The sequence below is a fragment of the Phyllostomus discolor genome, chromosome 1, assembly GCF_004126475.2.
Source record: "Phyllostomus discolor isolate MPI-MPIP mPhyDis1 chromosome 1, mPhyDis1.pri.v3, whole genome shotgun sequence".
Taxonomy (NCBI): Eukaryota; Metazoa; Chordata; class Mammalia; order Chiroptera; family Phyllostomidae; genus Phyllostomus; species Phyllostomus discolor.
The window spans coordinates 143,580,439-143,592,881 of NC_040903.2; the positions used below are offsets into that span (position 1 = coordinate 143,580,439).

At 41.3% G+C, this 12,443-nt stretch overlaps 1 protein-coding gene across 2 annotated transcripts in view; it reads left to right on the forward strand.

Annotated features, from left to right (window-relative positions):
- Positions 1-1,441: 1,441 nt before the first annotated feature.
- The window catches only part of SLC7A8 (solute carrier family 7 member 8), a 45,691-nt gene continuing 34,689 nt past the window's right edge, over positions 1,442-12,443 (forward strand). Inside the window, exons 1-2 of one of the 2 annotated variants that reach the window (XM_028506089.2) lie at positions 1,442-1,918; positions 2,154-2,332. In XM_028506089.2, coding sequence (XP_028361890.1) covers positions 2,188-2,332 — 145 coding nt within the window. In that variant the 5' untranslated portion in view covers positions 1,442-1,918; positions 2,154-2,187. Of the gene's footprint in view, positions 2,333-12,443 lie in introns of both variants that reach the window. The other variant, XM_028506088.2, reaches the window with a different exon arrangement.

Genomic DNA, 12,443 nt, shown 5'->3' on the forward strand with positions numbered 1-12,443 from the left:
ACTGGCCAGGTGGCTTGTTGGTTGGTGTGTTGTCCCATACACCAAAAGGTTGCAGGTTCAATTCCTGGTCAGGATATAAGATTTGATCTCTGTGGTCAGGGTGTGTGTGGGAGGCAACAAACTGACATTTCTTTCTGTCTCTCTAAAATCAATAAACATATCCTAGGGTGAAGATAAAAAAAAAGTTAAAATCTTTTGGAACATGTTCCCAAAAAGTGAGGCCAAATTTCTGTACTTAGTGGTTAGCTTGGGGAACTTTGGTTTTTAGACCTGCTTTAAAATCAAATACTTTAGAGTAATGTATTTAATACACATTCGGAATAACTTTATTTTAGGTTTATCTTGTTGCCTGCTATATTGCTTTTTGCTGTTTTTTCAAAGTACTTTACAATTATAAATAGACGTCATTGCTCTCATGCTTCAGGCAGCAGTTTCTGGGTGAAATTCTTCAGAGAAGCCAAGACACAATATCATAAGTTAGTCTTCTCTTAACATCAACAATCTGCTTCATGATCAGAGAGGTGCTGATAACTTCCTACCTCTCCTCAATCTGCCTTTCAAATAATTTATAGATGCAAAAAATATTAGAAACTGTGAAAGGCCCCAGTCCACTAGATTTTGTGTCATTCTTTCCTGGAAGCAAGGTGGGAGCCATTTTTTTTTCCTGTCTCAGCTAACACTAAGAGCTGCAAACAGTGAAGCTATTATCTCCTCCTAGAGAGCTTGTTTCCACTATATTCTTTACAGTTCAGGATTATAATGAACCTCTTTTCCATTCTTTTTTTTCCTAAGATTTAAAAAAATTTGTTTATTATTGTAATATTAACATTTTTTAAAGATTTTATTTGTTTGTTTGTTTAAGAGAGAGGGAAAGGAGGGAGAGAGGGTGAGAAACATCAATGTGTGGTTGTTTCTCACGTGGCCCCCACTTGGGGACCTTCCCTGCAACCCAGGCATATGCCCTGACTGGGAATCCAACTGGCCATCCCGCAGTTCACAGGCCCGCGCTCAATCCACTGAGCTACACCAGCCAGGGCCCATTATTCCTCATTCTTTCCATTTCCCACCCCCACAGGTGGCTCTTCTCCTCCTTTCAGAAACCTGAAGATGATGACCTTACAACCTTCTCTCTAGTATCCTCAAATGATCCAGACATAAATATTTTAGTGCATTTGCCAGTGTCTTTCTGATTGCATGAAAGTATCTGCACAACTAGTCTCTCATTTATAAAGCTGTATTGACCTATAACGCTCTACTAGCTAATGAACTCTCCTGGAACAGTTGACATGGAGGAAAAGAGACGATTACGAAGAGAAATATTTTAACCCATCTTCTCTGTGGTCTTTGGAGGCTGAGTGCTAATATTAAATTGAAGAGGGAGGGGACGAGCGAGGATGGGAGAGGAATGGACAGAGTGAAGGCGGAGCTAGCTCAGTATATAAAACCACCAGCGAAAAGAGAAGCACGTTCCGCTGAGCCAGAGCCATTCTCCAAAAACCGAGAGAGATGGGGCGGTCTGTGCCGTGAGCACGGAGATTGGAAGAAAACAAGGACAGGACAAGCGAGACAGAAAAGGACATCTGGAAAAATCAGAAGGCAGAAGACGGGGCAAGGAAAAGAAACCCACACCAGGTGGAAACAAGATCCAGAGCAAACCGGTCGGATCTACAGTTGTTTTTCTGCAAAAGAAGGGCTGGAGGATTGCCTTCCCCCCCTCCAGTTAATGAAAAGTATTTTATCCTCCTAAAAGAAAAGGCTGAGGGACGGTAAAAATCTGTTTTCTTAGGGAGCGAGCCGAGGGAAATCCAGACTCTCCCTTTTTGAAGCGTTTGAAATAAGCCGCTGCCTGAACACTGCAGAACCCTCCTGTTTTCTGAAGATCTACATTCCTCCAGGAAAATTCCAGCCGGAGTAGCCGGTACAGTTATATTTTCGTATTTAAATATCTGTGTCTCTTCCCCCCCTCCCATTAACAACATTTTCCTGGTTTGTAAGCACGAGTGACAGTGTCAATACAGAGTAGGAATATTTTCAGTTTTCTCTTATCTGCCTGAGTGTTTTTTAAGAGGGTAGGAGTGGTCCTTGTTTCGGGAGAAGACATTTTAATTTGAAAGGCTCATTCTGTAAATATATTCACACCCATTCGCATTTAGAAAGACATCTTTCGGAGGTTGAAATTCTACTAAGATGGAAAAAGGAGCCAGGCACCGAAACAGCACCGAAAAGAACCACCCAGGTGGGAGCGAGTCAGAGACTGGGCCCGGAGAGGGAGAGGGCGGAGTAGCCCTGAAGAAGGAGATTGGATTGGTCAGTGCTTGCGGTATCATTGTAGGTGAGTGCAATTCCTTCTTTCCCCCTCTTGGTGGTCCTTCTGTGGAAACTTAACCCTTCTAAAGTACTGTTTTGCTTCCTGTTCCCTTAGAAAAGGATTGTCAGTCACCTGTACTGTAAGGCTGCAGCCCACCTGCTGCTGGCCAAGTGTTATTTAAACCAAGCAGAACAGTTTTGTCCAGTGTTCATAGAATGGGCAAATAGGGATCACACACCTGGCTGAAGGTCAGCATTGCCTGAGAGCTTGTTAAAAAAAATACAGGTCTTCGGGCTCCCCACTTGAAGGTTCTGATTCAGTAGGCTTAAGGAGGGGGTAGGGAACCTCAAGTTTTAACAAGCTTTCATGCAGCCATCTCCTCACAGACTCTAGACTAGCTAGGTTTTGAGACATGTTTAGTAGATATTTGTTGTTGTATGTTATATAAAACTATGGGCCTGCAGAGATGCATAATAATAAAAATAGCTACAACAGCCATAATACTACCTTGCCTTTCTATAGCGTTTCGACCTTAGGCAGCACTTAGTGAAATAAATATGGCAGGGCTCTTACTTCCATTTCACAGATGAAGAAACACATTATGGAAGAAGAGACAGATTGTGCCTTTCTGTAACTGTTTAGTTTGCACTTTCTCTAGTTGCCTAGTGAAGTTCCCCTGTCTGTTAACCCTGTGAGGTTCTGAGATGGAATGGGGAGTAACTAGAATGTGGAGTCAAGTAAGAATTGATGGCCCCCTGCCTGGTGTGGCTCAGTGGATTGGGCACGGCCTGTAACCCAAAAGGTCGCCAGTTCGATTCCCAGTCAGGGCACGTAGTGCCTGGGTTGCAGACCAGGTCCCCAGTAGGGGGCGTGTGGAAGGCAACGACACTTCAATGTTTCTCACCCTCTCTTTCTCCTTCCTTTTCTCTCTCTCTAAAAATAAATAAAAATCTAAAATAAATTTTTTTAATAATTAACCTAATTTTAAAAAGAGAAGAACTGATGGCTAAAATGTGTCCTGGCTAAGAGGCTTTAAAACTGGGGAGCTGGGTGTCCCTGAGGGTGCCAATGCCAGCCACTCCAACCCCTAACTGTAGTCTGTTCAGCAGGGGGGCCCAAATATGGCTTCACCTCAGAAAATACTTCCTCCTCCTTAATGGCGCATTACTGTCCTCACTTCAGAGGGAGAGGGTTTCTTCTGCTGTCTTTGGCAGAGGGCTTAACCTTTTCCCCATGGAAAGGAGATCTGGTCAGAGAAGCTGGATATGCTTCTGCATCATTTCTCCAGAGTTCTTTTTGAAGGCTTATTGTTTCTCGGTGCCCACAAACCAGTTTCTCCGGATGACCTGATGATCCATGTGGTGGCGCAGAGACATTTTTGGCACCTGTGCAATAGTGACACTGGAGAACACCCTTGAAATCAAATAAAATCAGTACAGTATTCAGATAATCCTCTTCACCCCTACACCCAGACTTCAGTGATAATTATCTCCACCCTGTTTTTAAAATAGAATCCCATTTTGTTTAATTCTCTGATTGTGGGAGGTTTTGTAGGCATCTGCAGTTACAGGAAAAGTAATGTTATTTTAAAAACTATAGCCCTGATCTCAATCTTTCATTACCCTTTCTTTGCCTGTTCTTCATCCCAAGTGCTCTAAAAAATGAGATCAGCAAAGTACTCAATATGTACAGCACATGCCAATTTAAGATTTATAAATAGCCCAGCGCCTGTTACCTCTTTCACCAGTTTGACTGATAGGATTAAGCGTTTTCCTCCCTTTGGAAAGGTTCTGATTCATACACAAATGCGCACACTCACACACACAAACACAACTGCCTTCTTCCTGCCTGAGTTTTGCTCACCCACCCCAACATATGAGCAGGTTTTCAAGGTCAGAGGATATTTTCCTATATGCTAAGATTGGTTTGTGTCTTTCTTTAACATTTTTCTAAGCCTATGAAGAAATGGGAGTGTTCAGATATAAAAAGTACAACTCGAGTGGTTGTTACTACTGACTTGTCCACAACCTCATGGATCACACTATGGCGAAAAGAGATTCCAAATATGTGATTTCAGAGAAATCAGGATATTTTTCTAAAATGAGAGAATCCTTGTAGAGTTACTAGGCACTATCCTACATTTAAGCTGGGATAAGATGCCAGCTTCCCCTTTAGGATGACACGGGGGCCAAATCCTTTCTGCTTCAACTCCTGCATGGTCGTTGAGTTACAAATGTGCTTAGCATCATTTAGAGGAGTTTCCAAGTGGATGATAGTGACTCAAGTTTTTTTCAAAACCAAATGCAAAAATAGAAATGGCATTTTCTACACAGAATTTAGTAATCTGGTGTTCAATGTCACCACCATGGAAGAAACAGAATTAGAAGGCAGAAAGAGAAAGGAAATTTCCTAAGGGAATCAGGTGATGTGCTACAGGAAAGTAGCAATTGCCTCAATTTTATCTGTCTACTACACAATTGACTTAGAGGGATAAGTGAAACTGTATTTCATACAAACTCATAAAACTTCATTCACAATCATCATTGATGCTCTAAAGTAGAAATAACAGAATGACAAGTGCTATAGGATTATAAAATGAACTAATAGAAAACTCATGCCCTAGAGTTCCTTATAATCTAATTGGGGAGCTCAAATCCATATGCATTAAACAGAGAACATTGAAAATGCATGCTATGATTGCATAAGAGGTGAAGGGAGGCAAAGTTAAGTGAATGGTGGAAAACATAAAAAGAGAGAGGTTCTCACCCAGAACTAGATTAAGAAGCATCTTAACAGATGTGAAAAAAGATAGAGTAGAAAAGATAATTTGGGGAGATTTTGTAGGCAAGAGGGCAATAACTAAACTGTTATTTCCTTGAGCAAAAAAGATGTGTCTTATACATCCCCAAGTCTTTATTGCTTAGCAGAGTGCCTGACAGGGAACAATTACTCAAATGATTGTTGAATTTAATGGACTCTTGGACAAAAGTCCTAAGACAGTAATAATAAGTGTTTATCTGCGAGGATATTGGGAGCCTGGTTTGAAAATCTTTAAGCTAGGAATAATTTCATCAACCTGCACAATTAGGTTGTTCCATTTTTCTTTCTTTAACTCCACCTTTGCCCTAAGCTAAACAAGCTATTGGTCTGCATGTAGTTGGCTAAGGAAACTCTTGGGGACAGATGAACTTAGATTCCCCCATGAATGTGAAATCCCCCCACAATGTAAAGAACATGTGAGGGAGCAACAAAATCCATTTAATGATTACACCAAAGCTACTAGCTTTCATTATGAAACACATATTATACACCAAGCACTCATCCAATTATATAACATACATTATCTTATTTATTCCTCACAATAACCCCATGTGGTAGACACTTATCATCCCTTCCTCCAGATATGGAAATACAGGCTCCAAGGGATAAACATCATGGTGAAGGTCACATAGCTGAAAAGTATGGAAGCTAAGATTCAAACCCAGAGCTTGTCTGAATCCTGAATTGAGCTCTTAAGAATTATTCTCTGCTACTTCTGTTTTTATGTCCTGAAAAGGATATTCTCTGCTACTTCTGTTTTTATGTCCTGAAGGGGTATTTTCCTTTAGATCCTGGCAAGACGTCCTTATTCATTTTTATAGATGAAGCAGTTAGTGTTTGTTGTGTTCCCAGCAAGGACGTGTCCCAGACTAAAGGGAAGCTGCGCTATCGCCTGGGGTGGAAGAAGGTAGTATTCCTGGTACAACTGCAGGAAGACTTGAGGGGGAAGTCTGAGGTCTGTCAGCTCAGCTACCACAGGATCTGGCCAGCACAGAACACACTCCCATTAACACTCCCACATGCAAGCCGTTCCTCTATGGACCAGCAGTCTTCCTAACCATGGAAGAGAGATCTAGAGTTCCTGGCCATCTAGGTCACTTTATATCAGTTACGTACATAGGCACATACTTAGAATCTAGGTCTGAAGGCACCAGACCCACTGCAAAGCCTAAAGAAAAATATTCATACTTGGTCAGACCATTTTGTTTTTACCATAGTTTGTGTTCCTGGGGGAACTCGATCAGTTTCCTACAGAGCAATACTGGATGCAGGTCTAGCTACTAGACGACTCTCTCCCAATTAAAAAGATGTTTTAAAAAAACAGTACTTACTGAGCTCTAAATGTCATTTCCTGCACTATAAACTCTTTATGTATATTACCTTATTTAATCCTGATCACAATTCCATGGAAGTAGATATCATAACTATCTCTATTTTAAATATGGGGAAGTTGCCCTGGCTGGTGTAGCTCAGTGGATTGAGCACTGTCCTGTGAACCAAAGGGTCACAGGTTCGATTCCCAGTCAGGGCACATGTCTGGGTTGTGGGCCAGGTCCTGGGGGTTGCATGAGAGGCAACCACACAATGATGTTTCTCTCCCTCTCTTTCTCCTTCCCTTCCCCTCTGTCTAAAAAGAAATAAAATCTTTTAAAAAAAAAATAAGTAAATAAATAAATAAATATGGGGAAGAATCACAGAGCTAGTAATTGCCCAACGTCATACACTTGATTTCTGAGATGGTCTGATTCCATGGCCAAAGCTCTTAGCCATTCCCCATTTCTAATTGGTAACCAAGAGAGGAGGGAAGGAAGCTGGTATGTATTGTGCAGTGGAGGAGTGGGCAATGGAGGACTACAATGTAGGCATTGGAATCTGGAAAGACCATGAATGTCTGATACTGAAAATTTGGGGGAAAACCTTTTTTTAAGGCTATTTGTCAAGAAGTTTGGCTATAATTATAACCATATGAAGTGGCACTGGGCTAGTTTGGAAAATTTTCAAGACCAAAAGATTTTCAGACCCATGTATTTTATACCACTTTAGAAAATTTTACATTTTAGCCTCTAATATGATATATCAGCTTTCTAATCCCTAAAATGTCTACTGGATGTTAACCAGGTGGATGGAATATGAAAACTGCTTCTTGAGTTTGTAGTTCAATTATTTTTTTTTATGCATAGAGAGATTAGGATTTGATTCATTCAGGATGAAAACAAGTTTAAAACTCTCATTGTCCTTAAAGAAAACTCTGAGACAGAAACCAACTGGGAACCTTGTCAAAACAGATATGTCTTGGTGAATAGAGAAAGGCTATACCCAGCAGTCTAATAATAGTAATAAGTATTATTACTATTATTACTATTGTGCTTCAGATACCCAGTATTAGGTATATATTAGCTATACCCAGTATTAGATATTCTTATCTAATCCCATGAAATAAGTGTTATAAAAAGGAAGGGTTTGAGTAAATTGTAATTGGGCAATGGCAGAGCCAGGATTTTCACTCAGGTCACTGAATTCTGAGGCCACTGGGCTTAATCAAAATGCTCCACAGCATGGAGCTCAGGGTGACTGGGACCAGGGATCTGGTTGAGGCGGCTACTCTCAGAGCTAGAGTATGTTCTTTCAAAGAGTAGTTATACAGGTCAGTGACTGCCAGGAGATGATTAGGATTGGGGAAAGAAAATAGGAATGAGGCAGGAAAAAACTATCTAAGAAATAGAACCACATAGCCCATTATATTTAGAAAAACAAAAATACCCATACTCAGATTAGACAGACTTCTCTGAGAGGCCTGCACCATATAGTGTATTACTTTTCTGAATTGGCTGCTTGAAGCAGCAGGCAGGCATAGGGCAGACTAGTTGGCTGCTCAGGTTGCTTGGCTACCAAGGTTTTCTGCTTTCCTCGGAGGGTTAACCCAGCAGCACGCTGCCTGCAAAGAAATGCATCTGGAATTTCTGTTGTTGTTCTTGTTGTTTGTTGTTGTTATTGTTTGGGGTGGTGAGGGGGTGTTAAAAAAAAGGAGGCATGAGCTTTTTATATATAATCTCAAGAATATATTCTGAGCTACCAAAAACAATAACAATTCAGGAGCCCAGGGGAACTGTTCCATTCCAATTATTAACTCCCAGCTGGCTGAGCATCCATAGCAAGAAGAACCATAGCTTGTTCTCCTCCCAGAATTTACCTACAGATGAGTCATCCCCAACCCCCATCGCTTCTCCATGGAGATCTGGAAATGGCAAATTACAGGCTGTTCCCTGGCACAGGGGTGGGGACTATTGGTCATAGGATTCAAGATGTGTCCATAGTTCACATTCAGAAAACCCTTATTGCACATTATATGCTAGACCCTGTGCTGAAAGCACTACTGAATTTTATTTCTAAGAAACAAAATTATTCCTTAAATCTATTTTAAGCTGTTTTATTTATAAAAGAAATAAAGTGTGAGCCAAAAAGCTTTATCGATTATATTTTGTCCCTTATCCTTTGTCACAGTCACAAGTCTTCCCATTGGATCACTCTCTGCTTTAAATATTCTCAGCATTAGCAGTGGCTTCCGGGGAGAGGCTTTCACAATATACCTTAGGGTGTTCAGGGCAGCCTCACACTGAGCTGCACGTGATGAAAGGAGATTACCCAGAGATAGTACCATTGCTGCAGCATTATCACTATACTTTCCTTAGTTATATATAGATTTTAAAAGTGCCTGTTAGTACATCTTTGAAATGCATAAATGCTTTAGCTTCTTCTTTAGAGTACAATTCTGCATAGAGTGTTTAGTAAGCAACTGATACAGGGAAATCAGGTTGCCTGGGAAAAGGAGCCATTTGTTAAGTGAACCCTGATGCTGGAAGTAGAAAGTATGTAAATTTTTCTATGACTTGTGTCAGTGTGGTATGGAAAGGGAGGAACCATCCACAACACAGCAGAGGAAGGGCTTTGGAGATAGTTTTGGTTTGTAAACTGCTTCCCTATTTACAAACTTTTAGCCTTGAACAAGTTAATTATCAGTTTACTTACCTGTAAAATGGAAGTTTCTTGTGGAATATTAAAATAAAGCTGGTGTCCTATGGTATACATTCAATAAATGTATTTTTTTCTCTCATCATCCTCCTACCACCTCCACTTCCCCTCTTCCCCTAACCCAAATACACACACTCTCTAATTCTGGTCCACAGATTTTGATAAGACTGACCAGGTGATGAAAAGTGGCTAGTCCAGCCCAAGTCTGATCTGCTTATCAACCAGCCAGTGCTTTTCCTTTTCTTTCTGTTGATTTGAGTCAACTTATTCATCAGCATCTGTTTTGTACTCCTCCTTGTCCAGTAAGCTTTTTTGGAACAGCCCATACCAGAGACGTTTTCCATTCCTTTTTTTAAATGTGTGGGTTTTTTTTAATTTACATTCTTCTTTCTCTTTTTTTTATTGTTGTTCAATTATAGTTGTCCTCATTTTCCCGCCATTACTGTCCCCCACCCTACCCACCCCCACCACCCACCTTCAGTCTTCCCCAATCCCATTGTCTTTGTCCACAGATCCTTTATACATGTTTCTTGACTTGACCCTTCCCCTTCCTTCCCTGTTGTCACCCTCCCTGCTCTGGTTATTGTCAGTTTATTCTTTATTTACATGTCTCTGGTTCTATTTTGCTCACTTATTCATTTTGTTGATTAGGTTCCAGTTATAGGTGAGATCATACAGTATTTGCCCTTCTCTGCCTGGCTTTTTTCACTTAGCACAATGCTCTCCAGTTCCATCCATGCTTTCACAAAAGGTAGGAGCTCCTTCTTTCTTTCTGCTACATAGTATTCCATTGTGTAAATGTACCGTAGTTTTTTGATCCACTCATTTAGTAATGGGCACATAGGCAGTTTCCAGCACTTGGCTATTGTAAATTGTGCTGAACATTGGGGTGCGTAGTTTCTTTGGAATTAGTGTTTCAGGATTCTTAGGGTGGAATTGCCAGGTCAAAAGGCAATTCCATTTTTAGTTTTTTGAGGAAATTCCATACTGTTTTCCACAGTGGCTGCATCTTTTCCATTCTTATTGCAATGTCTTGTCATATGTTGCAGTAGCACTCATGCGACTTACAATGTTGCCAGCTCTGTGTCCATGCACATGTCTTCACTTCTCCACATGATTCCCTGATGGCAGGGACTGAATCCTACTCATTTTCACATCCCAACACATTCAGCCTGGTGTGTGGTAATGCTTAGAAAATATGTGTTGAATAATAGCAGTCGGTCAAAAACAAATCATCCAGTTGGGATGTTTCCCAACAATATGAATATACTTAATGTTACTGAACTGCACACTTAAAATGATTAAGATGAGCCCTGGCTGGCGTAGCTCAGTGGATTGAGCGCGGGCTGCGAACCAAAGTGTCGCAGGTTCGATTCCCAGCCAGGGTACATGCCTGGGTTGCAGGCCATAACCCCAGCAAACACACATTGATGTTTCTCTCTTCTCTCTCTTTCTCCCTCCCTTCCCTCTCTAAAAATAGATAAATAAAATCTTTAAAAAAAAAACATGAACTACTTTCTTAAAAAAATGATTAAGATGATAAATTTAATGTTATTTTTTTCTCTCAGTAAAAATATATTTTAGGGGGAAGATGGGTGGGTGGAGGTGGAAGAGGGTGTAGAGAGGATAAATGGTGATGGGAAAAATTAAACTAAATTAAATGTTAAACATTTTAGCTTAAAAATGTGTTATTCTCATGAACAATACATTTTTTGTGCTTGACTTAAAAATAAAACACCTGCCTCATCGAAATTCAAGTTTGAAGAGGATTTTAGGGATTATCTAGATGATGACATTGAGGCATGAAGATGGAGCAGGTCTTCTCAACCTTGATACTGTTACCTTTTGGGCCAGGTGCTTCTTTGCTATGGGAGGCTGTCCTGTGCATTGTAGGGTGTTCATCAGCATCCCTTGTCTCTACCCACTAGATTCCAGTAGTGACAACCATAAGTGCCTCCAGATATTGCCAACTGTCCCCTGGGGGTGGGAGGGTATTGCAGAATTGTCCCTGGATGAGAACCACTGAGGTAGACAAAGCCTTTCACTGTTGGTGCCTGGTTCCCCAACCAGACAGGGAGACACTGGAGGCCAGATGTCAACCTTTAATGGGCATATCTAAGGGCTCAGCACTCTTAGTCCCTCAAGCCAGGATGTCTGCGTCTTTCAGTGGGTGGTGGTTGGCTCTCACTATTTTATTAAATGTCCATGTGTGAACAAATGCATCCCAGTTACCTTTTAAAGCAGGCACATATAGAGTGGGTGCTCAATAAATAGTCTTTGAGATGCAATTACCTGTCAGCCACCCACCTGCAGCATTTAAAAATTATACCGAGACAAGTAGACAAATGACTCAGAGAGTACTTTATGATCCTGGCTCTACACTTCCATTTTTTTTTTTTAAGATTTTTAAAATTTATTTTTAGAGATGGGAATGGAGGGAGAAAGAGAGGAAGAGAAACATCAATGTGGGAGAGAAACATCAATCAGTTGCCTCTCGCATGCCCCACAACAAGGGACCTGGCCTGCAACCCAGGCATGTGCCCTGACTGGGAATCAAACCTGAGACCTTTGGGTTTACTGACAGTGCTCAACCCACTGAGCCACAACAGTCAAGGCTACACTGTTATTTTGGAGCCAAGCCTCAGATTCTTCTAGGGATGGTCTCTATTCTTATTGCTATAAATCTTAGCAGTTCCTTATGTGTGCCAACATTTCACAGAATATAAAGTACTCCCACACATATGTGACCTTTGATCCCCACAACAGCTCTCTGAGATGGGCAGAGCAGGAGCAATTATTCCCATTCAGCAGATGAAGGAAGGGACCCTCAGAAAAATTCAGGACACATGGCTTGTGAGTGGCAAAGCAAGGATTGAATGACTGCTGCAACTCTAAGTCGAGTGCCCTTTCACTTTTCACTAAGAAATCCCTCCTACACAGCAGAGTCCTGCAGCACATTCCACATCTGTGTTTTGTGGAAGATGGCAGCCCCCAGGGCCTGTGTCAGAGTCTTGACCTGTTCTCCCCCTAAGATGATTATTTGTACAGTCCTGATGGGAAAGTGTAATACAGGGTGAGAGGTGTGGTGAGCTTCTGGGCCGTGAGGATCAAAGCCCAGTCTCAGCCTACTAGACCCTGCTTCTACACTGTTCCCCCAGTCCTGAAAATCCTGAGATCTTCCCACCCACTTAATGGGAGAAGCACAAAAAAGGTTCACCTTAGCTTTCTCTGGACACTGTGGAAATGGACAGAACCTTTAAGCCCCAGGAGGAACTAGATTTCAAGA